Source organism: Oryx dammah, unplaced genomic scaffold (genome assembly GCF_014754425.2).
Source record: "Oryx dammah isolate SB20612 unplaced genomic scaffold, SCBI_Odam_1.1 HiC_scaffold_27, whole genome shotgun sequence".
In the NCBI taxonomy this organism is placed as follows: domain Eukaryota; kingdom Metazoa; phylum Chordata; class Mammalia; order Artiodactyla; family Bovidae; genus Oryx; species Oryx dammah.
Window position 1 is genome coordinate 10,631,572 of NW_024070211.1, and position 24,416 is coordinate 10,655,987.

At 50.6% G+C, this 24,416-nt stretch overlaps 2 protein-coding genes across 3 annotated transcripts in view; both read left to right on the top strand.

Moving 5' to 3' along the window:
- SMPDL3B (sphingomyelin phosphodiesterase acid like 3B) overlaps nt 1-15,560 on the top strand; it is a 32,762-nt gene extending 17,202 nt beyond the window's left edge. Inside the window, exons 3-8 of one of the 2 annotated variants that reach the window (XM_040229803.1) lie at nt 507-604; nt 8,425-8,568; nt 10,188-10,360; nt 12,020-12,200; nt 12,352-12,485; nt 14,824-15,557. In XM_040229803.1, coding sequence (XP_040085737.1) covers nt 507-604; nt 8,425-8,568; nt 10,188-10,360; nt 12,020-12,200; nt 12,352-12,485; nt 14,824-15,189 — 1,096 coding nt within the window. In that variant the 3' untranslated portion in view covers nt 15,190-15,557. Of the gene's footprint in view, nt 1-506; nt 605-8,424; nt 8,569-10,187; nt 10,361-12,019; nt 12,201-12,351; nt 12,486-14,823 lie in introns of both variants that reach the window. The other variant, XM_040229804.1, reaches the window with a different exon arrangement.
- Nucleotides 15,561-15,961: 401 nt separating this feature from the next.
- XKR8 (XK related 8) lies at nt 15,962-23,035 on the top strand. The gene is made up of 3 exons (XM_040229811.1): nt 15,962-16,335; nt 18,820-19,016; nt 21,486-23,035. The coding sequence occupies exons 1-3, from the start codon at nt 16,043-16,045 to the stop codon at nt 22,193-22,195; spliced, it is 1,200 nt and encodes a 399-aa protein (XP_040085745.1). The 5' UTR covers nt 15,962-16,042; the 3' UTR covers nt 22,196-23,035.
- The last annotated feature ends 1,381 nt before the right edge of the window (nt 23,036-24,416 follow it).

Genomic DNA, 24,416 nt, shown 5'->3' on the forward strand with positions numbered 1-24,416 from the left:
CACCACAAATCAAAAGTATTAATTCTTTGGCCCTTAGCCTTCTTTATGGTCCAACTGTCACATCAGTACATGACTAAACCATAGCTCTGAGTATATGGATCTTTGCCAGTAAAGTGAAGTCTCTACTTTTTAATACTCTGTGTAGGTTTGTCATGGCTTTTCTTCATAAGAGCATTCATCTTTTAACTTCATGGCTGCAGTCACTCAGCACAGAGATTTTGGAACCTTCTTTGTTGAAGCCCCACAGATACTCTGAAGTTCCATATTGTCCCTATTTTACAGATGAGCTCATGGAAGTTCAGAGAGGTTAAACAACCAGCCCAGGGACCCACAGCAGGTTCATGGCAGAGCCAGGGCTTGAACTCTGTCCGGTGTGACTCCCAACTCCAGCCCGGTCCCTCCCTCTCAGTAGCTGTCTGAGGCCCAGTCCTGCATCTGGGGCAGGGGCTGGTGGCGCTGTCCCTTCTTTTCCTTGTGCCACTTCCCGAGCTGCTTGTGTTTTGCAGTGATGACACACCACACGTGCCCAACGAGAGGCTGAGTGAGGTGGCCGTGCTACAAATTGTGAAGCAGCTGACTCAGCTCATCAGGGAGGCCTTTCCAGGTAAGATTGTGTCCTGGGTCCCCATAATGTTCCCTGACACCCAGGCAGTGCTTGGCACAGCGGGAGGAAAACAGCACCAAAGTGCAAAGGAATGACCTTCCCCCATGATGATGATGGCTGCCGGCCAGGTCCCGCACCAGGCGCTTCACAGCAATCAGGTCTTACCTTCCAGGAACACTGTAAGGAACATGAATGAGAGCTTGTCCGCTTGTGAATACACACAGAATCCTATTAATGGTGTTAAAAACCAAATTCAACTGAGTAAATCTGAAAATCTATTTGACTTTATTCAAGAATTCATGACTCAGGCAGCATCCCACCTAGAAAACAGAAAGGAGCTCCAGGGACTTCCCTGGCAGTCCAGTGGTTAAGATTCTGTGCTTCCAATGCAGGGGCCCCAGGTTCGATCCCTGATTGGGGAAGTAAGATCCCACATGGTGTGTGGTACAGCCAAAAAGAGAAAAAAGATGGGAAAAAAAAAAAAAAAAAAGGAAAGGGGTTCCTAGGAGCTGTACAAATGGAAGGTTTTACAGACAGAAGAGGGTGGAGAAAGAAAGATTCTAGCAAAAAGGGATTGTTTCGGGCAAGGTTACCTTCCTTTAGGGGAAAGGTGGGATCTGTCAAACAGATTTCCTCATTAGCACCCCCTATGTTAATTCCATATTGACTGTTTAAAGGTCACATTCTTGGGAGAGGCTGAAACTTCAATTAGGTTAGGTATTAACTTGGTTAACATTTGGTTTGCTGACCTAGGGTTTAGCACAAGTAACTCCATTTCGGACCTGTTTCTTTTTTATTAATGGAAATGCCTGACATTTCACTGGTTTCTGTCCTGCCTGTATAACACCAGACTTACAGCCCCTTCTCAAGGCGTCTACAGTTACTTTTAGGCATTGTCCCTGGGTAGGTCTCACGTGGGCTTGCACACAGCCTTTGCGTCCTGCTATGGCCCTGGAATCGCCATCTACTCTTCTCAAACCATCTTGGCTGCTGGGACTTCTGGGAGATGCAGATTTTCGGCCAAAGTGCTGTTTTGTGGTGCATCCAAGGCCTTCCGAGCCTGGGCGAGCAGCCAGGACTGTGAGTGATTACGGCCGCAGCCCTGCAGGACATGAAGGCTGTGGTGGGGGCCCCCATCTAATGGTCCTTAAAAATGGCTTTAAGCAGGCAGTGCCAAACACAAGATCCTGGAGTCTGAGTCAGGCTCTCGGCCTGCCGGCGGGAGGCCTGTGAAAGCAAAGCCTAGGTCCCAACCCCCATCCCTACCCCAATCGCCCTGGGGTTCTGGTACAGCTGTTTCCTCTGGAGGTCTTCATCATGGGTCTCTCAGGACCCAGCTACAGAATAGTGATAACAAGAATAGGTAATAGCAGCAAGAACAATTATATGTATCTATGTGTGTGTGCTAAGTTGCTTCAGTCATGTCCGACTCTCTGGGACCCCAGGGACTGTAGCCCCCCAGGCGCTTCTGTCCATGGGGATTCTCCAGCCAAGAATACTGGAGTGGGTTGCCATGCCCTCCTCCAGGGGCTCTTCCTGACCCAAGGATCAAACCCACGTTTCTCAAACCCGTGTTTCTCACAGTCTCCTGCACTGGCAGGCGGGTTCTTTAACACTAGCGCCACCTGGGAAGTCCTGTATCTATGTATCAAGTGCTGTGTCAGGCCCTCCTCTGAGAATATTGTATATATGCCTTAGTTCCTTCACTGTCAGGATAATCCTAGAGAGAGGTGTTATTACTGCCTCAGTTTTACTGAAGACAAATGTAACCCTTGTGGTTAAGGAAACAGGCAAGGTTTGGGATGCAGATCCTGGTTTGAGGACTTCTCATACCTACCACTCTCACTCCAGGAGGGACCCCCCCACTGCCCCACAATTCTCACATCTGTCCTTGAGGCAACCTCCTTTCTGACACCTCCTTCACTCAATGTAAATCAATTTGTGCAGAGAAGCTGACTGGGCACTTCTAGTCTACGTACCTCAACTCAACCAACGCAGACCTGCTTGGGCTAATCTTCCAGCAGAAATCACTGGGGCTTTCCTGGTGGCTCAGACGGTAAAAACAAAATCTGCCTGCGATGCAGGAGACCCAGGTTTGACCCCTGGGTCAGGAAGATCCCCTGGAGAAGAGAACAGCAACCCACTGCAGTATTCTTGCCTGGAGAATTCCATGGACAGAGGATTCTGGCAGGCTACAGTCCATGGGGTTGCAAAGAGTCGGATATGACTGAGTGACTAACACACAGCCACACAGGCTCAAACCAGGGCACTTTAATAACAGGTATTATTCCCAGTGTATAGATAACAAATCTATGGGGCAAAGCTAGTCAGTTCCTAGGGAGGGACTCAAACTCAGATCTTACTCTGAGCACTCTTTTCTTTGTTCCACATGCAGCTTCAGGAATAAAAGTGAAATAATGGATAAGAAAATGCTTTATTATTATGATTTAACGTATAAGTGTAAATGATAAGATTTTATAGTTCATAGCATGCTTGTACAAGTATTGAATTTCCTAAATCTGAGATACCATTGACTGTAAGATGTTTCATTCTTTTATGTAGTGTTAAGGAAAAAAAAAAAAAAACTCTGTCCATTAAAGTATGACACAGCACTTTCTCCTGGCCTCAATGGTAAGACACGGCCCACTTGTAGAGATGTTAAAATGAGAACAAACTGGAAGAGGTGAAACAAGGCCTAATCTTATTTGAGAATGGTAGCAACATGGGTCAAGCAGAACACTCCCCATTATAAGGATAAATAAGTTGAAGCAACAAGTTGGAGAGGAGGAAGAGGCTCAAATTTGAGATTCTGGTTCCATGTTGTGAGTCCTTCTTGCCACGTGCACCTGGGTTCCTCATCAGAGTCGCTGTGGACACTGGCCCCTGCCTCTCCACTGTGGCCGATGGTGCACATGGGTGTGCAAGGCAAACTGATTCGGGCCCCAGTTCAGGCTCTGCCACTCTCCAGGTGGGCCATGCCCTGGACGCTCGGTGTTCTCCCTGTGCAACACGAGGCAAATAATGGTACCTGCCCGGAGGGCTGTTATGAGGATTAAATAAGGTAACCCATTCATTCATTTAGTCCGTCAACAAATGTGTCTCCTATGGGAGAGACAGCATTCTAGGGATAGGGGACTTAGTCATGAACATGATGCCAGGTGGTGCCCTCATGGAGTTTATGCTTGTAGAAGTGCCCAGCACATAGACACAGCAAAAACCTATTACCCCAAAACTAGGTTTGACTCTTGGTGGGTGTTAGGCCAAAAGACACAACCAAGCCAAATATCAGGAGAAGGAAAGATTTACTACTTGCAACAAATAAGGAGAACACCAGGAATCTTTCCTAAATCAGTGGTTCCCTGAACAGTAAAGTTGGGGCAGTTTTAAGCTAGGGAGGGATATATGCATATATTCATATATATGCATATATTCATGAAGCGGCCTGAGCAGGAGAATTCAATATAGAATTAGGGCAAAGTTGACAGAGTCCATGCTTTGGTTGACTGAAGTCATGAGGGTCAGAAAAGGTCAATATTATCATCCCTTAGGTTTCAGTAGATATGGTGAGCGTTGTTGTTGTTCAGTGCTAGGTCCTGTCTTAGTGACAGGTGACTCTTTGTGACCCCATGACCTAGTGGTTGCAGGGGTTCAGTTCAGTTCAGTTCAGTCACTCAGCTGTGTCTGACACTTTGCTACCCCCACGAACTGCAGCATGCCAAGCCTCCTAGTCCATCATCAACTCCTGGAATTTACCCAAATTCAGGTCCATTGAGTCGGAGTTGCCATCCAACCATATCATCCTCTGTCGTCCCCTTCTCCTCCTGCCCTCAATCTTGCCCAGCATCAGGGTCTTTTCAAATGAGTCAGCTCTTTGCATCAGGTGGCCAAAGTATTGGAGTTCAGCTGCAGCATTAGTCCTTCCAATAAATATTCAGGACTGATCTTCTTTAGGATGGACTGGTTGGATCTCCTTGCAGTCCAAGGGACTTTCAAGAGTCTTCAACACCACAGTTCAAAACCATCAGTTCTACAGTGCTCAACTTTCTTTATAATCCAACTCTCACATCCATACATGACCACTGGAAAAACCATAGCCTTGACTAGATGGACTTTTGCTGACAAAGTAATGTCTCTGCTTTTTAATATGATATCTAGGTTGGTCATAACTTTCCTTCCAAAGAGTAAGCGTCTTTTAATTTCATGGCTGCAATTGCCATCTGCAGTGATTTTAGAGGCCAAAAAATAGTCAGCCACTGTTTCCCCATCTATTTCCCATGAAGTGATGGGACCAGATGCCATGATCTTAGTTTTCTGAATGTTGAGCCTTAAGCCAACCTTTTGACTCTCGTCTTTCACTTTCATCAAGAGGCTCTTTAGTTCTTCTTCACTTTCTGCCATAAGGGTGGTGTCATCTGCATATCTGAGGTTATTGATATTTCTCTCAGCAATCTTGATTCCAGCTTGTGCTTCTTCCAGCCCAGTGTTTCTCATGATGTACTCTGCATAAAAGTTAAATAAGCAGGGTGACAATATACAGCCTTGATGTATTCCTTTTCCTATTTGGAACCAGTCTGTTGTTCCATGTCCAGCTCTAACCATTGCTTCCTGACCTGCATACAGGTTTCTCAAGAGGCAAGTCAGGTGGTCTGGTATTTCCATCTCTTTCAGAATTTTCCACAGTTGATTGTGATCCACACAGTCAAAGGGTTTGGCATAGTCAATAAAGCAGAAATAGATGTTTTTCTGGAACTCTCTTGCTTTTTCCATGATCCAGCGGATGTTGGCAATTTGATCTCTGGTTCCTCTGCCTTTTCTAAAACCAGCTTGTACGTCAGGAAGTTCACGGTTCACGTATTGCTGAAGTCTGGCTTGGAGAATTTTGAGCATTACTTTACTAGCATGTGAGATGAGTGCAACTGTCCGGTAGTTTGAGCATTCTTTGGCATTGCCTTTCTTTGGAATTGGAATGAAAACTGACCTTTTCCAGTCCTGTGGCCACTGTTGAGTTTTCCAAATTTGCTGGCATATTGAGTACAGCACTTTCACAGCATCATCTTTCAGGATTTGAAATAGCTCAATTGGAATTCCATCACCTCCACTAGCTTTGTTCATAGCGATGCTTTCCAAGGCCCACTTGACTTCTCATTCCAGGATGTCTGGCTCTAGATTAGTGATCTCCCCATCATGATTATCTGGGTCGTGAAGATCTTTTTTTGTACAGTTCTTCTGTGTATTCTTGCCACCTCTTCTTAATATTTTCTGCTTCTGTTAGGTCCATACCATTTCTGTCCTTTATCAAGCCCATCCTTGCATGAAATGTTCCCTTGGTATCTCTAATTTTCTTGAAGAGATCTCTAGTCTTCCCCATTCTGTTGTTTTCCTCTATTTCTTTGCATTGATCGCTGAAGAAGGCTTTCTTATCTCTTCTTGCTATTCTTTGGAACTCTGCATTCAGATGCTTATATCTTTCCTTTTCTCCTTTGCTTTTCGCCTCTCTTCTTTTCACAGCTATTTGTAAGGCCTCCCCAGACAGCCATGTTGCTTTTTTGCATTTCTTTTCCATGGGGATGGTCTTGATCCCTGTCTCCTGTACAATGTCACAAACCTCATTCCATAATTCATCAGGCACTCTATCTATCAGATCTAGGCCCTTAAATCTATTTCTCACTTCCACTGTATAATCATAAGGGATTTGATTTAGGTCATACCTGAATGGTCTAGAGGTTTTCCCTACTTTCTTCAATTTGAGTCTGAATTTGGTAATAAGGAGTTCATGATCTGAGCCATAGTCAGCTCCCGATCTTGTTTTTGTTGACTGTATAGAGCTTCTCCATCTTTGGGTGCAAAGAATATAATCAATCTGATTTCGGTGTTGACCATCTGGTGACGTCCATGTGTAGAGTCTCTCTTGTGTTGTTGGAAGAGGGTGTTTGCTATGACCAGTGTATTTTCTTGGCAAAACTCTTTATTAGTCTTTGCCCTGCTTCATTCTGCATTCCAAGGCCAAATTTGCCTGTTACTCCAGGTGTTTCTTGACTTCCTACTTTTGCATTCCAGTCCCCTATAATGAAAAGGACATCTTTTTTGGGTATTAGTTCTAAAAGGTCTTGTAGGTCTTCATAAAACTTCAGTTTCTTCAGCATTACTGGTTGGGGCATAGACTTGGATAACTGTGATATTGAATGGTTTGCCTTGGAGACAGAGATCATTCTGTCGTTTTTAAGATTGCATCCAAGTACTGCATTTCGGACTCTTTTGTTGACCATGATGGCTACTCCATTTCTTCTGAGGGATTCCTGCCCGCAGTAGTAGATATAATGGTCATCTGAGTTAAATTCACCCATTCCAGTCCATTTTAGTTCACTGATTCCTAGAATGACAACGTTCACTCTTGCCATCTCTTGTTTGACCACTTCCAATTTGCCTTGATTCATGGACCTGACATTCCAGGTTCCTATGCAATATTGCTCTTTACAGCATTGGACCTTGCTTCTATCACCAGTCACATCCACAGCTGGGTACTGTTTTTGCTTTGGCTCCATCCCTTCATTCTTTCTGGAGTTATTTCTCCACTGATTTCCAGTAGCATACTGGGCACCTACTGACCTGGGGAGTTTCTCTTTCGGTATCCTATCATTTTGCCTTTACATACTGTTCATGGGGTTCTCAAGGCAAGAATACTGAAGTGGTTTGCCATTCCCTTCTCCAGTGGACCACATTCTGGACCGCATTCCAGTCCCCTATAATGAAAAAGACATCTTTTTGGGGTGTTAGTTCTAAAAGGTCTTATAGGTCTTCATAGAACTGTTCAACTTCAGCTTCTTCAGCGTTACTGGTCGGGGCATAGACTTGGATTACAGTGATATTGAATGGTTTGCCTTGGAAATGAACAGAGATCACTCTGTCATTTTTGCCATTGCAGGGGTTAAATTCTATAAAACAGCTCACGAAAGTGCTTCAGGCTAGTGTTTACCTTTGAAACAGAACTAAGAGTCTTTACAACTGATTCATTATCTTGCTCTTGTTTTTTCTCTTCCCTAACAGGGTCTGTCCTTTCGCTCCCTTAAGATCTTTATTTTTGAGCCAGGCTTAAATCCCTGAATGGCTTAGGCCCAAAGTACCTTCTCTTAGGTCAAGAAACAGGACTTCCCTGGTGGCTCAGACAGTAAAGTGTCTGTCTACAATGTGGGAGAACCGGGTTCAATCTCTGGGTTGGGAAGATCCCCTGGAGAAGGGAATGGCAATCCACTCCCATGGACAGAGGAGCCTGGTGGGCTACAGTCCATGGGGTCACAAAGATGACTTCACTTTCACTTTAGGTCAAGAAAGCCAAGTCTGGTCCTGTTTCTCTGGGAACCCCTACCTTATCTGATTATAAACTGGGACAGGGTCCCTCCCTTCTCATCTGTCTTTGGGATTCCAAGGATCTGTGTTTTCTCTTAAATGAATGCTTATGGCTGCTTGTATCTATATTACAGAGGAGTTTCTTTTCCCAGGCAGTTATAGTTATGACTTCTGGCTCTGTGGACAATTCCTCACAGGAATTCTACGACCTCCTCCTTTGGCAGAGCTCAGCGTTTCCAGATTTTATTTGGCTGCGTTGGGTCTTAGTTGCAGCATGAGGGATCTTTGATCTTGATCGCGGCACGTGGGATCTTAAGTTGCAGCATGAAGGATTTTTTTAGTTGAGGCATGTGAAATCTAGGTCCTTGACCAGAGATTGAACCTCAGCCTTCTGCATTGGGAGCGTGGAATCTTAGCCAATGGACCACCAGGAAAGTCCCCCATATATATTTTTATATTTCTTTTTTTCTTCCCAGATACTAAAGTCTACGCTGCTTTGGGAAATCATGACTTTCACCCCAAAAACCAATTACCTGCAGGGAGCAACAATATCTACAACCAGGTAGCAGAGCTGTGGCGACCCTGGCTCAGTAACGAATCTGTCACTCTCTTCAAAGAAGGTACTAACATCATGTGCTACTGTAAGGAGCCCTTTATGCCAAAGTCTGATCTAATTTCATTTTCACAACACCCCCATGAAATAGGAACTGATTTTATCCCCATTTTACACATTAGGAGACTGAGGCTTGAATATACTAAGTCACTTGGCCAAGGTCACCTAACTTAGAGGATGCAGTGGGAATTCCTAATAATGTACTTTCACAGCCTTGAGAAACTTCACAGAGAAACTATACTGATGATTATTTTTCATGTCTTTCTTAGAATTATAGCCTTGTTAAAAATGCCAGGCCCAGACCCAGAAGGGATTATGACTAGGATCATAAAAGCATGGACCTTGGAATGCTCGTTGTCAGGCATGAATGCTGTCTAGGCACTTGCTAATTGTTCCCGAGACTAGCTCAGAAGGGAATGGCCTGGGGTAAACACAAGGAGATCTGGACTATATCAGTGTAGTCCATGATATTTAGGAGTATGTAACTGATATTGGAGAAGGAAATGGCACTCCAGTACTCTCGCCTGGAAAATCCCATGGACGGATGGAGGAGCCTGGTAGGCTACAGTCCATGGGGTCACAAAGAGTCGGACACCACTGAGTGACTTCACTTTCTTTCACTTTCAACTGATATGGCATGTGTCTTGAGAAAGATAAGATCTGAGAAAGTCTTGTAGTCTGCAGTCAGGATTAAAAACTGGACTCAGAGTGGACTCTGCACCTCAGTCCAATAGAGGCTGCAGGTCCCCTGAGCCATTGCGCCAGATTTTGTGTTCTGTCTTCATTCTCGTTGCTCCTGGACCATTAGGGCAACAGAGGAGGCAACCTCAGGAGCAGGATCCCAATGCCCATCTTCTTAACCACACAGCACTAATGAGAATCAGAAGTGAATATTCCTCGAGCACTTTCTGTGTGCCTGGCACTGCCCTCAGTCCACTGCTAGATTCCTCACAACAGCCCTTGCAGGGGCAGTGACCTTTGGTTCAAGCCAGGTTTCTGAACCTTGCCACTGTTGACATTTGGGGAGGGGTAATTTGTTGGGGGGGGGGCTGTCCTGTACATTGTAGGGTGTTCAGCAGCATCGCTGGCCTTTATCCACTATTTGCAAGTAATATCTCCCATTGTGAAAACCAAAAATATCTCCAGACATTGCCAAGTGTCTCCTTGGGGACAAAATCACCAGGTTGAGAATCACTGGTATGGGGGACACAGCATCCCAAGGAGACCCGACCTCCTCTCATTCCTTCCCTCAGTAGCACAGAAGCCCATTGATTTAATCCACTGCCCCTGGGGCAGAGAGCTGAGTGGAGAAGGGCTGACAGTGAATCCAGAGGGATAAACACACCCCCATGTTATTCCCATTCTATGGAGGGGGAAACTGAGGCATCAAGACCTTAAGGAACTTTCCCCAAGTGGCACAGGTAGTAAGGGATAGAACCAGGACTTGAACCCAGGCAGCCTGGCTCCAGAGCCTTTGGTCCTACCCACGATGCTCATCCTGTGGGAAAAAAGGGAAGGGGGGATGCCAAGGAAGGAGAAGGTGGGCAAGTGAAGTAACAGGGCACAGAGTGTGTCTGCCTGGAGGCAAGAGACCCCTTCAGATCCCTCATGGCCGTGATGTCCTAGGTGCCTTCTATTCTGAGAAACTGCCAGGGCTGAGCGGGGCTGGGCGAATCGTGGTCCTCAACACCAACCTGTACTACAGCAGCAATGAGCAGACGGCCAGCATGGCGGACCCCAGCCAGCAGTTCCAGTGGCTGGACGAAGTGCTGACCAAGGCATCCCAGGCTGGGGAAATGGTAAGGGCTCCCTGCTCCTCTCCTCCCTCCCTGGGGTCTCTTCCTGAACAAGTCCCCCACTTTGGCACAGACTCACACCCACTCACTCAAGATGCTCATGACACAGAGGGTCCCTCATCATCTTGGCACCCGAGAGGGCTTCTTCCATCCTCACAACAGCCTGTGAGGCTGGGACCCATCGTGCTGCGAGGCTCCTGGTGGAGCAGTGACGGTCTCAGGTCACACAATGAGTGGTGGGGCTGAGATCCCCTGGAGTAGGAAATGGCTCCTCACTCTACTATTCCTGCCTGGAGAATTCCATGGACAGAGGAGCCTGCCAGGCTACAGCCCATGGGGTCGCAGAGTCGGACACGCCTGAGAGACTGTCATTCACTCACTGAGACTAGACCCCAGTCTCCAGAGGCCAAGTCCGGCACAGCTGCAGCCACAGTGTGGGCCAGACCTCAGAGATATGCCTTGCCCTTGAGGCGTGTCCATCTAGTCCGCTGTGAGGTGTATCCATTTTGTCCTCTGTGAGGTGTGTCCCTCTAGTCTGCTGGGCTGGCAGCCCCCGATGAATGGCCTTGACATTTGCCTGAGTCCCTGCTCTGGCCAGTGCATCCTGGCCGGATCTCATGGCTGGTGCTTTTGAGTCCTCACTATGCATCAGATAAGTTGCTAAGTGCTTTATATGGATATATGAACTCTCAAAACCACACCAGTTAGGTAGCCTTCCTGATGAGAAAACTGAAGCTCAGAGAGGTCACACACATCTGGTATCCAACAGTGGCTTGTCTCCAAAGCTCACACTCTTCACTGCCCTGCTTACCAGCCACCACTGCCCCACCCCACCATTCTACCTCTCGCAGTGGGGGCCGAGGGCCCAGGCACTATAGCTGAGTGACTATTCACTGAGTCATTATAGCTGAGTGACTCAGTGAATGCAAGATGTGAACACACGTTACTACTACACAGCAGAGGTTATAAATCAAGTAAGGAAGTTTTGGTGACAGTGCCTGAGCTCTCCAACAGGAGGAGACTCATCTGAAGGATCAGAAAGATTTCATAAGAAGGGTTTTGAAGCATGGGCAGGAGTTACAGAGGGCTTCCCAGATGGCTCCTAGAGAAGGAAATGGCAACCCACTCCACTATTCTGCCCTGGAGTATTTCATAGACCGTATAGCCCATGGGATTGCAAAGAGTCAGACATGACTGAGCAACTTTCACTTTCGCTTTCCCAGATGGCTCAACGGTAAAGAATCCGCCTGCCAGTGCAGGAGACATGGGTTCGATCCCTGGGTCGGGAAGGTCCCCTAGAGGAGGAAATAGCAACCCACTCCAGTATTCTTGCCTGGGCAATCCCACGGAAAAAGGAGTCTGGCAAACTACGCAGTCTTTGGGGTCACAAAGAACTGGACATGACTGAGCGACTAAATAGTAACATCAGAATTTACAGAAGTGAACAGGAGAAGGGTGGTTTGGGTGGCAGGCATAGTATGGGCAAATGCAGCACCTTCACTGCTGAGTACAGAGAGATGCCAGAATGACCTGGGAGAGGGAAGGGGGAGGAGGTACCTTGGAGCCTGTTGCTTGCTCTTGGGGAGATGGGTAGACTATGAGGGGTGGAGAGGAGTTGGGGAAAGCAGCTCTGAACCCCCGCTGGGTACCCCTTCTTCATAGGTGTACATCATCGGCCACGTGCCCCCGGGCTTCTTTGAGAAAACACGGAACAAAGCGTGGTTCCGGGAGGGCTTCAATGAGGAGTACCTGAAGGTGGTCCAGAGGCATCATCGAGTCATCGCAGGGCAGTTCTTCGGGCACCACCACACCGACAGCTTTCGGATGTTCTATGACGGTGCAGGTACGCACCCTGGAGGGCAATGGCTAGCCCACTTTCCTCCCTCTGTAAGAGACTGACTGCCAGGCCAAAGAGATCCAACTTGTCTGGGGGGCACTGGGGAGCCGCTGAAGGTTTTATCAAACTCTCTCAGCTCCACTGTCTCTCCTGGAAGGTGCCCCCATCAGTGTCATGTTCCTTACACCTGGGGTCACCCCGTGGAAAACCACGTTACCTGGAGTCGTCAACGGAGCCAACAATCCAGGCATCCGGGTGTTTGAATACGACCGAGCTACGCTGAGCCTGCAGGTCAGGAGCCTTGGGTCTGCTGGGGCCAGAGAAGGTGGGGGAGGGACCTAAATGGATCACCCCCTTCCCCAGCTAATCCACCCGAGCCTCAGGAAGGGCAAGTTACTTCCACCCTTTGAGAGCTCAGCATTAGAACCCTGGAGCTACCTCCAAATCCTGCTACCAGGTTAGATCAATTCTCCCCCAAATCTCCCTTTGCCCCAGTCATTGTCGGGGCCTCCTATTTGGTCTCCCTGCCTCCCGCCCAGCCCCACTGGAGCTCATCTGGTACAGCAGAGCAGAAGGGATTAATCTTTCTTAAGCACTTCTTGTCTCTCTCCTGCTCAAAAACCTTCAGTGGCTCCCCAGTGCCCCCCAGACAAGGTGGATCTCTTTGGCCTGGCAGTCAGTCTCTTACAGTGTGACCGCAGGCCCGCTGCCCATGTCTTCTCTACACTGACTGGATTGCAGCCAGGCAGGCCCCTACTCATCGAGCAATCCCACACCTCCTGGGATGTGCTGGTGACTATAGAAATGACAAAGGAGTACGATTCCTTAATGTAGGCAACAAAATATGTTAAGCACCTGCCATGTGCCAGGCCCTGTGCTAAGCTCAAGAGACAAGAGGTGAACAAAAGTCACCGCTCTCCTGGAGCCAACATCCTTACCGGAGGGAGACAGTCAGTAAACAAACACAGTGAAGTTAAAGTGCGGCGTGAAATCAGTGCTAAGGAGAGAAGAGGGTGAGGAGGCAGTGGGTGACAGTTACGGGGCACGTGCATATGTGTGTGGTGTCAGGTAGATGGGGTGAGGAAGTGTCACTGATAGGGTGACATCTGAACTCTGAGTCAAGTCAGGGAGTGAGCCACGTGAGTGTCTGCCGAATGAGGGGGAAGGCTGGGTGTGTTGGGGGGGAGGGGCAAGAAGGCCTGCGGGGTCACAGTGGAGGTCATGTCACATAGGCTGTGAGTAAGACTCTGGAATTAAAAAAAATATATCACTATTCTGCTGGGTGAAGAACAGGCTGTAGGGGGCAAGGGTGGAAACGTGGGGATCAGTGAGGAGGCGACTACAACCACTGAGAGGTGGCAGTGGTGTGAGCCAGGTGCCTGCAGCAGCTCATGAGGAGAGCTAGATCCTGGATGGGTTTATTTTTCAAAGCATTAATTTTATTATTTGGCTATGTCAGGTTCTAGTTGTGGCATGCAGGATCTCTAGTTGGGGCATGGGAGAAACTCTCAGCTGCTCCATGTAGGATCTAATTCCCTGACCAGGGATTGAACCCAGGGACCCTTAATTGGGAGCACGGAGTCTTACCCACTGGACCACCAAGGAAGTCCTGGCTGTATTTTGAAGGCAGAGTGGACAGGATTTGCTGGTGGACTGGATGAGGGGTGGAAGAGAAAGTCAGGAGGCAACGAGGGCTCCAAGGCTTTGAATGGAGCACCTAAAAGGATGAGGTTGCCATTTACTGAAACAGGATCACTGCGGGAGGAGCAGGTTTTGGAGGGAAGATCAGCAGCCTGGTTTTCCTGTTAACTTTGGGATGTCTATATGGCATCCAAGTGAAAAGGCCAAGGGAGGAGGCAGCTGAATGTTCAAGTTGGAGTTGGAGTTCCAGAAAGAGGTGGGTGCAGAGACTTAACCTTGGCTATTCAAAACCAGGGACTGCCTGAGACACTAGGTCCTTGACTCTAGAGTAGAAGCAGGCTGAGGATTTTTAAGAGTATGGTCTGTTGGCCACATGGGCACTTGGCCCGCAGGTGGTGTGAAATGAAATAATGTAGATGCCTAGCAGAAAGTTGGCATCCATACACGGCAGCCCCTCTTACCCCACCTCTCCTGATCTGAAGCAGATCCTCAAACTTGGGTGGAAAGCACTGGAGAGGTAAGCCTTCCACATTCTAGTCCAGAAAATGCACCTGAGTTCTAGATGTCTTGGGTGCATCCCAAGCCCCCATCAAAACACAATTCTATAACCTCTCTCAGTCAGGCATTCCACTACTTTTAGATTGCATTTTATCCATTCTTTCTGCAAATACTTACTGAGATTCTTCTGTGCACCCGGGAACAGAAAATACACAGGCCATGGAGTAAACAACTTGGGTTCCAATCCTGCTCAGGCACCTGTGAGACTCTGGCCAAATGAATTAACCTCTTTAAGACTCAGTTTCCTCACGTGTGAAATGGGAATGATAATGCAGTTACCTCAGGAGTTTGGACCAGCTGATGTCTGCCAAGCATACTACGAGTGGTCGTGATTACAGCTGTTAGCATCCGGGATCAAATGCAAGGTGGAGGGTTGGGGGCGGAAGTGGACAGCTGCTCACGGCCCGCCCGCCTCGCGCCCCCTCTGCAGGACATGGTGACCTACTTCTTGAACCTGAGCCAGGCGAACGCGCTGGGGGCGCCACGCTGGGAGCTCGAGTACCGGGTGACCGAGGCCTACGGGGTGCCGGACGCAGGGGCCCGCTCCATGCACGCGGCGCTAGGCCGCATCGCCAGCGACCAGGGCGCGCTACAGCGCTACTACGTCTACAACTCGGTCAGTTACGACACTCGGGCCTGCGACGGGGCGTGCCGCGCCGAACACGTGTGCGCGCTGCGCGAGGTGGCCTTCGACCGGTACGCCGCTTGCCTGCGCGCCCCCGGCGTCGCGCCCGCGCCCTGCCTCGCGCTCCTGCCCGCGGCGCTGCTGGGCCTGCGCGCGCTGCTCGTGTCCTGACCTTGGGGGACCAACGGCCTACGCGCTTGGTAAAATGGAGGCAGCATCAGCCCTGAGAGCTGGACTCTTCCACCCTTTCCCTTCCCCGCGACAGCAGAATGAACTGGGACTGGACAGACGACCAGGAAATGAAGCCCCGAAGGTCCCACCAGGAGCACATTTCTGTCACGTTTCATGTTTTATCCAAAACACTCTGCTCGTCATGCATGTTATTAATTTATAAATCATGTTTATAAAACTCCCTTGCCCCGTTATTGAACGTCCTCCCTTCCTCCTATTCGGATAATCCGAGTAAAATAAGATGCCAGGAAGATGCGCCTGGTTGACCCAGTGCCCTCGGTCTCCCCTGGCACATGGCCCGGCCTCGAGGTATCCAGTCAGGGATCGGATCGGGCTTTGGCGTTTGGTCTTGCAGCAGTGCGGACGTGAGACAAGGCAGTTCTAACCTGGGCGCTCATCTGCGCTCATCTGCGGGCCATATTCTCCGCCTTGGGCCTCCAGGGTAAAACAAGCCTGCTACACTGCACCTCGGACGGTGCGTCTTCGGGCCTAGCGGTTCTCGGGGCCCTCTGGGCTCAGCGGGGCCTGGAGGGGGCGGGGCGGGGAACCCCTAGGCAGCTTGCCCGGCCAGCGAGCACCGAGACGGCGGGTGCCCCAGCCGCGGGGTCTCCTGGCCTCGCTCCTCCCCGGACGGGGCGGGACAGGGAAGTCCCGCCCAGCGGTCCGGTCCTGGGCGGCCCCGAGGGCTGTGCACGCCTCCTTCCTGCCACTGCGCATCTGGGCGGGTTGCGACCCTGGGCCGGGAGGGCGGGCCTGAGCCCAGACAAATAGAGGAGGGAGAGGTTCGCGGGTCATGCCCTGGTCGCCCCGCGCCGTGCTCTTAAGGGACCTAGTCCTTGGAATATTGGGCACCCTCGCCTTCCTGATCGACCTGGGCGCCGATTTGTGGGCCGCGAGCCAGTATGTGCTCAGCGGTCGCTACCTGTGGGCCGCGCTGGTGCTGGCGCTGTTGGGCCTCGCCTCGGTCGCGCTGCAGCTCTTCAGCTGGATCTGGCTGCGCTCCGACGTCTCCAGTCCGCTCGCGCCGAAGCCCCCTGGCCGGCACCTGGCGCTGTTGCATCTCCTCCAGCTGGGTTACCTGTACAGGTGAGCGCCCCGCTCCTGGGGAGCGAGAGGGGGGAACGGAGGTCACGTCACCTCCTGCTGCTGGGCTGACTCTGGGACACGGGGGCGCGGAGAGGAGAGGATTGCGACCCAGGAGAGGAAACTAAGCCCCTGCTAGTTTAGAGGGCGCCCCTCCCACAAGGTGAACTCCTGGCACAAGTGAAGAAACGGGGACCCAGAGAGGAAACTGAGGCACACGACTTGGAGTCAGGCCCTTTGGGACCCACTCCTGGCTTTACCACCTGTGGCCTCCTTCCAGGCTTTTTCAGAGCCTCAGTTCCCTCCTCTGTTAAAAGCAGGTTGTCATCCGGAGGTGGGTGTGGCGAGAAACCCGTCGTGAAGGGCGCAGCGCCTGGCCGGGGCGGACTCTGTTCTAATGGCAACGGGACCCAGCAGTTCTTTTTAGCTGTGGTCGGAGCCTTGGGCAAGTCACTTAACCCCCCTCCAGATCTCAGTTTACTCAGTGTTCCAGAGGCTCCCAGTGTAAGGATTTAATGGAATGAGACCTGTAAATTGCCCCCGTGCAGGGTGAGCAGCAGCCTCAGCTCGCTTCATGATCAGCTAGCTGGGTCGCCTAGCAGTTTGAGCAGCCCTGACCCCCAGAGCAACACTTGGTCCCTCACGGCCAGTGCCCCCGCCTTATCTTCCCCAGCTGCCTTCTCCATGAGCACTTGCTCCCCAACCCACCCCCTCACCCCCAGGGCCAAGCAAGAGGGCAGAGATGCACCCTGACCCATGTATGTTCCTGGAGCCAGACAGGGCTGGGTGCAGGGGTTGCGGGGGTGGGGGGAACCTACAAAATCAGTGTGTGGGCTGTCCTGCTTTTCAGAAGTGGCAGGACCATCTGGAGATGGGGAAAGTGAAACGAAGGGGTCAGAGTCATGTGACAAAGTCAGGATGTCCAGATCTTGCCTTGAGTCTCCAGGAGTGGGCGAGAGGAGCTTTGAATGTTTCAGTTTCGCCTGAGGGACTGGCCAGGCATCAATAACACCCCTGAGGAACATGGAGGGGCACAGATATTACGGTCCTGGCAGCCTGCAGTGAGCCCTGAATCGATAACTGCATCATGCATCTTCTATTTTTGCTGAGCATGAGTCGGACAGACTGTATTGAGCTTTACTTGAGAAAACAGGGTCTCTGTTCCAGCCTGTGATTAGGCCGAGGCCTCTGCCAGGGTACTGGGGAACAACCCCCAACCTGGGCATGCCTGTCTGTTCTCTTAGCATGTTGTCAAGACCATCCAGGGGAAGCGAGGCTAAATGTCTAATGAATGAATTCGAAATGAGTGAGTGGGTTCACCTCCCAAGAGCCAGCTGAGACCAGTTCTGGGCATGCGAGATCCTGGTGCGTCCTCCACCTCCCTCAGGCCAGTGGGTCACTCAGGTCTGTCTGTCCAACCTCTGGACCTTCTCTCTCATTAAAAAAATTTTTATTTATTTTTGGCTGTGCTGGGCCTTCCTTGCTGTGTGGGTTTTCTCTAGTTGCAGCGAGCAGGGGCTGCTCTTTGTTGTGGTGCACAACCTTCTCATTGCAGTGGCGTCTCTTGTTGTGGAGCACGGGCTCTAGGCAAACAGGCTTCAGTAGTTGCAGGGCGTGGGCCCCAGGGCATATGACATCTTCCCTCGGACCAGAGATCGAACCTGTATCCCCTGCATTGGCAGGTGGATTCTTAGCCACTGGACCACCAGGGAAGACCTCTCTGGACCCTCTTAACTCTGCCCCGTCTTTACTCCCATCACTCTGGGCAGGCCTCTCCAATGGATCCCTGGGTGCTCTTTCTATAGCACAGTAGGACCTGTCTCATCTCTCTCCACGGCTTCCCTTCCCCACAGGAGCCTAAGAAATTCTTCAGTTCAGTTCAGTTCAGTTGCTCAGTCGTGTCTGACTCTTTGCGACCCCATGAATCTGCAGCACACCAGGCCTCCCTGTCCATCACCAACTCCCGGAGTTTACCCAAACTCATGTCCATCGAGTCGGTGATGCCATCCAGCCATCTCATCCTCTGTCGTCCCCTTCTCCTCCTGCCCCCAATCCCTCCCAGCATCAGGGTCTTTTCCAATGAGAAATTCTTAGGCTTGCTGAAATTTGAGAACAATCCCTTTAGGTACTTTCATGGTACAGCTTTCAAATTCAGACAGCTTGGAGTCCAAATCCTGTTTCCACTGCTCATTCGCTCTTTGGTCCTGTTTCCCCATCTGTAAAATGGGGATGTTGTAAAGGAGGAAATGGGACAAGGTTAGTTTTGAGCTTGGAATGGTGGCTACTGCAGGAGCAGGAGTAGTAATCTACCCGCATTTCACAGAGGAAGAAACAAATTCAGTGAGGTTAAGTCGCTCGCCCAAGGTCCCATTGCGTGTGCGTGACAAGCCAGGATTGGAGCCTGTCTGCATCTATTCAGTGGGGAGAGAAGGAAGAATGCCACTGGATGCTAACCGGGCCCCTTGGGGCATCGTGTGTGCTGCCTAGGTGTGTGCAGGGGCTGCAGCAGGGGCTGCTGGTATGGCGGCAAGAGATCCCCTCTGAGTTTGACCTGGCCTACGCTGACTTCCTCTCCCTGGATATCAGCATGCTGCGACTCTTCGAGACCTTCCTGGAGACGACACCGCAGCTCACCCTGGTGCTGGCCATCATACTGCAGAGCGGCAGCGCTGAGTACTACCAGTGTGAGTGTCAGGCCCAAGGCCAGCCACCCCTGCCCCGACACCCCCCCCACACCTTCATGCCTTGGGAAAGTTGCCCACAAACGTCAGAAAGGTTTTCTCTTTTTCATAAAGGCTGTTTAGAAAATAGGGGAATGTCCTTTAGAGAGGCAGGTCTGGGTTCCAATCTAAAGTCATGCTCCAGCCTTGAGTTTGGACGAAGAGGACTCTCTCTCTGAGCTATTATTCTCATCTGTAAAATGGACAAAGTCGATGATCCTTCCTCATAAGGTGAATGAAAAGTTGTTAAGAGAAGTGATGCATAGAAGGCCTAGTGCCTAATAAGTCTATAGTATTTTTACTATTTTTACTAGTTTGAACATAACAGATAATATATGCTGGGTGCCTAATGTCTAATAAGGAATCAGTTAATCAACAGAGAAATTATTGAGCACCTTTGTACACTTAAGTCTCTATGGAGCACCTCTGTGCCTGTCCGTGTGTTAGAGACACCGCAGTGAATAAGCAGACAGACACAGCCCCTGGCCTGCCAGGACCACAGCCTGTAAAGCATGCAGTTACAGTGAAGCCGGTAGATCTGAAAAGGAAGAAAGCAGGTGGCTTCCTAAACCACAGGAGAGGTTTGTGCAATGAGCAGCTTTGAGAGGGTGAGTTGCCCAAGGTCACATGCCAGCTGGCCGCCAAGTTAGGACTCCAGCTCACATCTGATTCAGGATCTCCATTTCCCGTCTCCACCCTCGCACACCTGCTGCTGCGCGTGACACAGCCTCCCGAGGAGCCAGTCCCGGCTCTGCCCCGGCTCGCTGCGGGACTTGGAGAGTCTTTCCCTCTCTGGCCTCAGTTTCCACGGTCGTACAAGTTGGGGAGTTGGACTCCATCTTCAAGGGTCCTTTCCATTTGCTCATCTGGTTCTGCAGTATTAATTGGGGAAAAACAAAACAGCACTAGCAGCTGTCATGGTTGAGCCCCTGCTGTTGGTCAGCACGGTGCAAAGTGCTACGTCGTCGTCGTTACATTCACAGCACCTTCTATCTCCATTTTACACGTGAGGAAAGGGGCTGAAAGGTGACGTGATTCTCCCTGGGACGCACAGCACTCATTGGGCACATACCGTCAGCCCTCTCGGTGGATTCTGCTCTCGCAGATTCCGAGGGCCAACCCTATTACCCCATTTTATATTAGGGACTTGAGCGCCTGTGGATTTGGGGAACCAATCCCCTGTGGATTCTGAGGGATGGCTATGTTTTTGTCTGTGTGAGACCAGTGGGTATCCAGGACCAGGGCTAAGTGGAGACCATCTGCCCTGTGTGTATGCACTGGCGGGGATGGGAAACTGAGGGAAGAAGTGGATTTTCCCAACTTTTGTTTAGCAAACATTTCTTCAGCTGCTGCTATATGCCAGCTACTAGGCTGCTGAGTTCCCCGGGGGGCAAAATCTGTTTTCTACCCTGAAGGAGCTCAGAGATAAGGAAATAAGACTCCAGACAGAGGTGGGGTATTATAGGACCTGCATGGCGGAGATGGGTGGGATGGTGTCAGGATGGGTGACTGTAGGGGACAGTCAAGCCAGAACTTGCGGGTAAGGAGGAGTAGGCCAGAGGAAATAGGGAGGGGGTCTCCCTAATAAGCAAGGGCACAGCTTGTCGGGTCAGAGACTGCAGCACGTGGGGGCAGCTGGAGGAACATCAGGCCGGCAGAGACCCTGAGGGTGGGGTAGTTAGAGAGGCCACAGGGCTGATTCCATGCTGGGAGTGGGTTCCCGACCCTCAGCAGGTTCCCAGAGAACATCTGTTGACCGAATGAGGTAGGAAGGGGGGCAGGGAGGAAGCTGTCTAGAGATGCTTCCAGCCCTCCTTGGAGGGCCTGGTGCTTCTAGTTTAGGATGGGCAACCAGGAGGTGGGAGGCGGATGTCTTGGAAAATCAAAACCAGGGCCTGGTCTGAGGGTGGAAGGGAGGTGGGTAGGGGCTGTTCCAGCCACGTAGCAGGGACATCCGTTTTGGTCCCCAGGAGGCGGCTTCAGCTAGAGGCTTGTCGTCACCCTGTGGGATTTCCTGCTTCCCTTTCTGAGATTAAGAAAAGGGGAACTGGACTGCTGGGGTTCTGATTCAAGAAAGACACGGACTCTTCAAGGAAAGGAAGGATTTCGGAATGTGCTCAGGGTGGGGCCAAGGCCCAGGGGGTACCCGATGCTGGGCGACGAGTGCTGATGAGAGTGTTAAGTCACACAGTCTCATCCTTGAAAAATGTAACAGGGGTAGCACTTGAAAGGTTTGTGGTGAAGGACAGACTCCATATGGATGGGAGCTCTGGTAGGGTTGTGTGAACTTACTGTGCTCCAGCTGTACTTTTCAACAAACTGGGAGCTCTAATACCCACCGCAGCGTGGCTACAAGCCCTCCGCAGTGCCCACCACCTCGGGGGAGCGCCTGCAGGCTGCCCGCAGGGCTCACCTGTCTACTCTTCTTCACAGGGGTCAGCATCTGTACGTCCTTTGTGGGTATCTCGTGGGCGCTGCTCGACTACCACCGGGCCCTGCGCACTTGCCTCCCCGCCAAGCCTCTCCTGGGAGTGGGCGCCTCCGTGATCTACTTCCTGTGGAACCTGCTGCTGCTGTGGCCCCGGGTGCTGGTCGTGGCCCTCTTCTCAGCCCTCTTCCCCCGCTACGTGGCCCTGCACTTCTTGGGCCTGTGGCTGGTGTTCCTCTTCTGGGTCTGGCTGCAGGGCACGGACTTTATGCCAGGTCCCCACTCTGAGTGGCTGTACCGGGCGACTGTGGCCACCATCCTGTATTTCTCCTGGTTCAACGTGGCTGAGGGTCACACCCGAGGCCGCGCCACCATCCACCTGGTGTTCCTGCTGAATGACAGCCTTCTCCTGGTGGTGGCCTGGGCGACTCAGAGTGCCTGGCTGCCCAGCGGGCACCTGCTGCAGAGCCTGCTGCCTGCGGCCGGCGTCTGCTTCCTTCTGGGGCTGGCTCTGCGGCTGGCCTACTACTGCTGGCTGCACCCTAGCCGCCGCTGGGAGCCTGACCAGGTGGACGGGACCAGGGGTCTCCGCTCCCTTGAGGAACGTCAGCTCCCGCAGAACAGACGCATGGCCCACCTGGCTAAGAACTTTTTCCCCAAGCCAAGAGATGAAGTTGTTTTGCCATGGAAGGGAGAGGTGAATGGTGTCCTTTGAGGCAGGGTCAGACCCAGCCAGGGAGACTTGAGGCCAGATGGAATCGGTTGGTAGAATGAAGATAAGCTACTAATGCTGCTATGGGCCTTGATTCACTCAATGAGCCCTTGATGCCTGATCTGTGCCAGGTACTGGAGACGAGAGTTAAGACAGAGGTCCGCCATCAAGGAGGAGAACTAGATGAGAAGGGCTGGGCCCTGCTGGGTCGAGGGCCCCAGGTATGTGTGAAACACTTTGGGAGGAAAGAAGAGACCTTCTACTGCATCCCCCACCCACATACGCCAGAGCATCCCAGTGCTGGCATTTCTACCTCCTTGGCTACCTCTGAAATAACTGGTGGGGGTGCTCTTTCACCCTTGGTTGCCTTGCCCAGGGCTGAAAGGCCCCAGAACCTCCAGGATGTTTCTTTGGAATTGTCCCCCTCCAGTCATTCAATTCATTCAGCAGATTTTTACCAAAGGCCTTCTACGTGCCAGGAGCATCATTCTGTTTTTCGCAGATCAGCTGCCATTTGTTTCAGCCCCTATCCTCTCCAGCTACCCGAGAGCAGGCTTTCATGCTAGAAGCCAGGGTTGCCCAGCTGCCTGGAGTACAGCTGGCCCAGCCTCTGCCCCTGCTCTCAAGGGCGACCTTTCAGCCAGGTGCCTTGTGAACCTATGGTCTGGGCCATGGCTCAGCCTATTGAGTATTTTTTTATACTTCAGGCGGTGTTATTTTCTACCTCAGAGTCTATGCAGGAGGAAGAGGTGTGTGTTTCTATGTCTCTGTGAGAGACACGTGTATGTTGTTTTTGTTGAACAGTGTTATTAGATTATTATTAAAACCTCATGGTATCCTCCAGCCTAATTGTGTCATTGAATCTACTGCCAAGTTCAAAGCTGCCTGGAAAAAAGGGGTCAGGGACACATAATCCACCGCTCAAAGATGGTAAAGCCCCTGGAGCCAGAGAAGAGGGCTGGCTGAGCTAAGACTTCTCCATCTTGTCTTCTGAGCATCAAGAACTGGTGAGCCAGTGTGGGGATGACCATTTAGGTGAGCATCAGAACCCAGATCTGGGCTGACTGTAGTGTGTACTCTTAACCAGCTCTGCTGCTGGGCCTGGAGGAGTAGCCACAACACTTGGTACCAGGAAGTGAATACAGGAGCGCAGATGAAGAAAGGCCTTTTTGCTGGGAGCTCAGTGGGAGTGTGGTAGTGATGACAGGGGATGTGGATTTGGGCTATGGTGTTGGGGAGGTGGAACTTTTTGCTGTTTTGGGAGGTCTGTGGTTTGGAGAAACAAGGAGCAGGAAAAGGGTGCTGGAGACAGAAGGAAAGGTTCATCACCACTGGGAGGGGACCCAGGAGAGTCTATTATTCATTCATCTGGTGGAGACACAATAAACAGAGAGTCTATCAGACAGTGTTAAGTGCTCAAAGAAAAAGAAGGTAGGGGAAGTGTGTGTGTTAGGGGTGGGAGTTATTGATATAATTTTATACAGAATGGCTGGCAAGGCCTCCCTGAGAAAGTGATGAGCCCTCAAGGAGGTGAGGGTGACATGTGCTTTATCCTGGACGCCAAGTCAGCAGTGCCTGGATGAAGGAGGGCTTCTAGCAGTCATGTTGGCCTGGGGCCAAGGCTGACAGAGATGAGGGCTGGGAGCAGAGAGGCTGTGGGAAGATGATGCTGGTGCTTTTTATACACACAGAATGGTAGAGGCAGAAAGCATCTCCAGGATCACTTAGTTCAATGATTTCCAGACATTTGAATTTCATGAACCAGTAAAATGGCCAACATGTTTGCCAAGTTAATTTTAATAAAAAAGGGTAGTAAGGACTTCTCTGGTGGTCCTGTGGCTGACTCCGTGCTCCCAAAGCAGAGGGCCTGCCTGGGTTCGATCTGTGGTCAGGGAACTAGACCACATGCCTCAACTAAGAGTCTACATGCCACAATGAAAACTGAAGATCCCTCATGCAACTAAGACCTGGCACAGCCAAATACATAAGAAATAATATTTTAAAAATACTATGTCTGTATTAGTATATATGTGTATATATATATATATATAGAAAAGGGCAGTAAGAACTACCACCATCTATTATCTCTATCACCTTATGAAAGGATACGTAACTTCAAAAAAAGACCATTCAATTGAATATATTTAAACATACACACAAAAGCAAAATTGTTTTTCTTCTCAATTCAGAGGGAATATCAAGGGTTGAGACCTCAGGAGGGCAG

Excerpts from the sequence above, each read along its gene's own strand:
- XKR8 (XM_040229811.1), top strand. The coding sequence starts at position 16,043 with ATGCCCTGGTCGCCCCGCGCCGTGCTCTTAAGGGACCTAGTCCTTGGA. Across the intron at positions 16,336-18,819 it reads CAGCTGGGTTACCTGTACAG|GTGTGTGCAGGGGCTGCAGC; the intron begins GTGAGCGCCCCG and ends TGTGCTGCCTAG. Across the intron at positions 19,017-21,485 it reads CAGCGCTGAGTACTACCAGT|GGGTCAGCATCTGTACGTCC; the intron begins GTGAGTGTCAGG and ends TCTTCTTCACAG.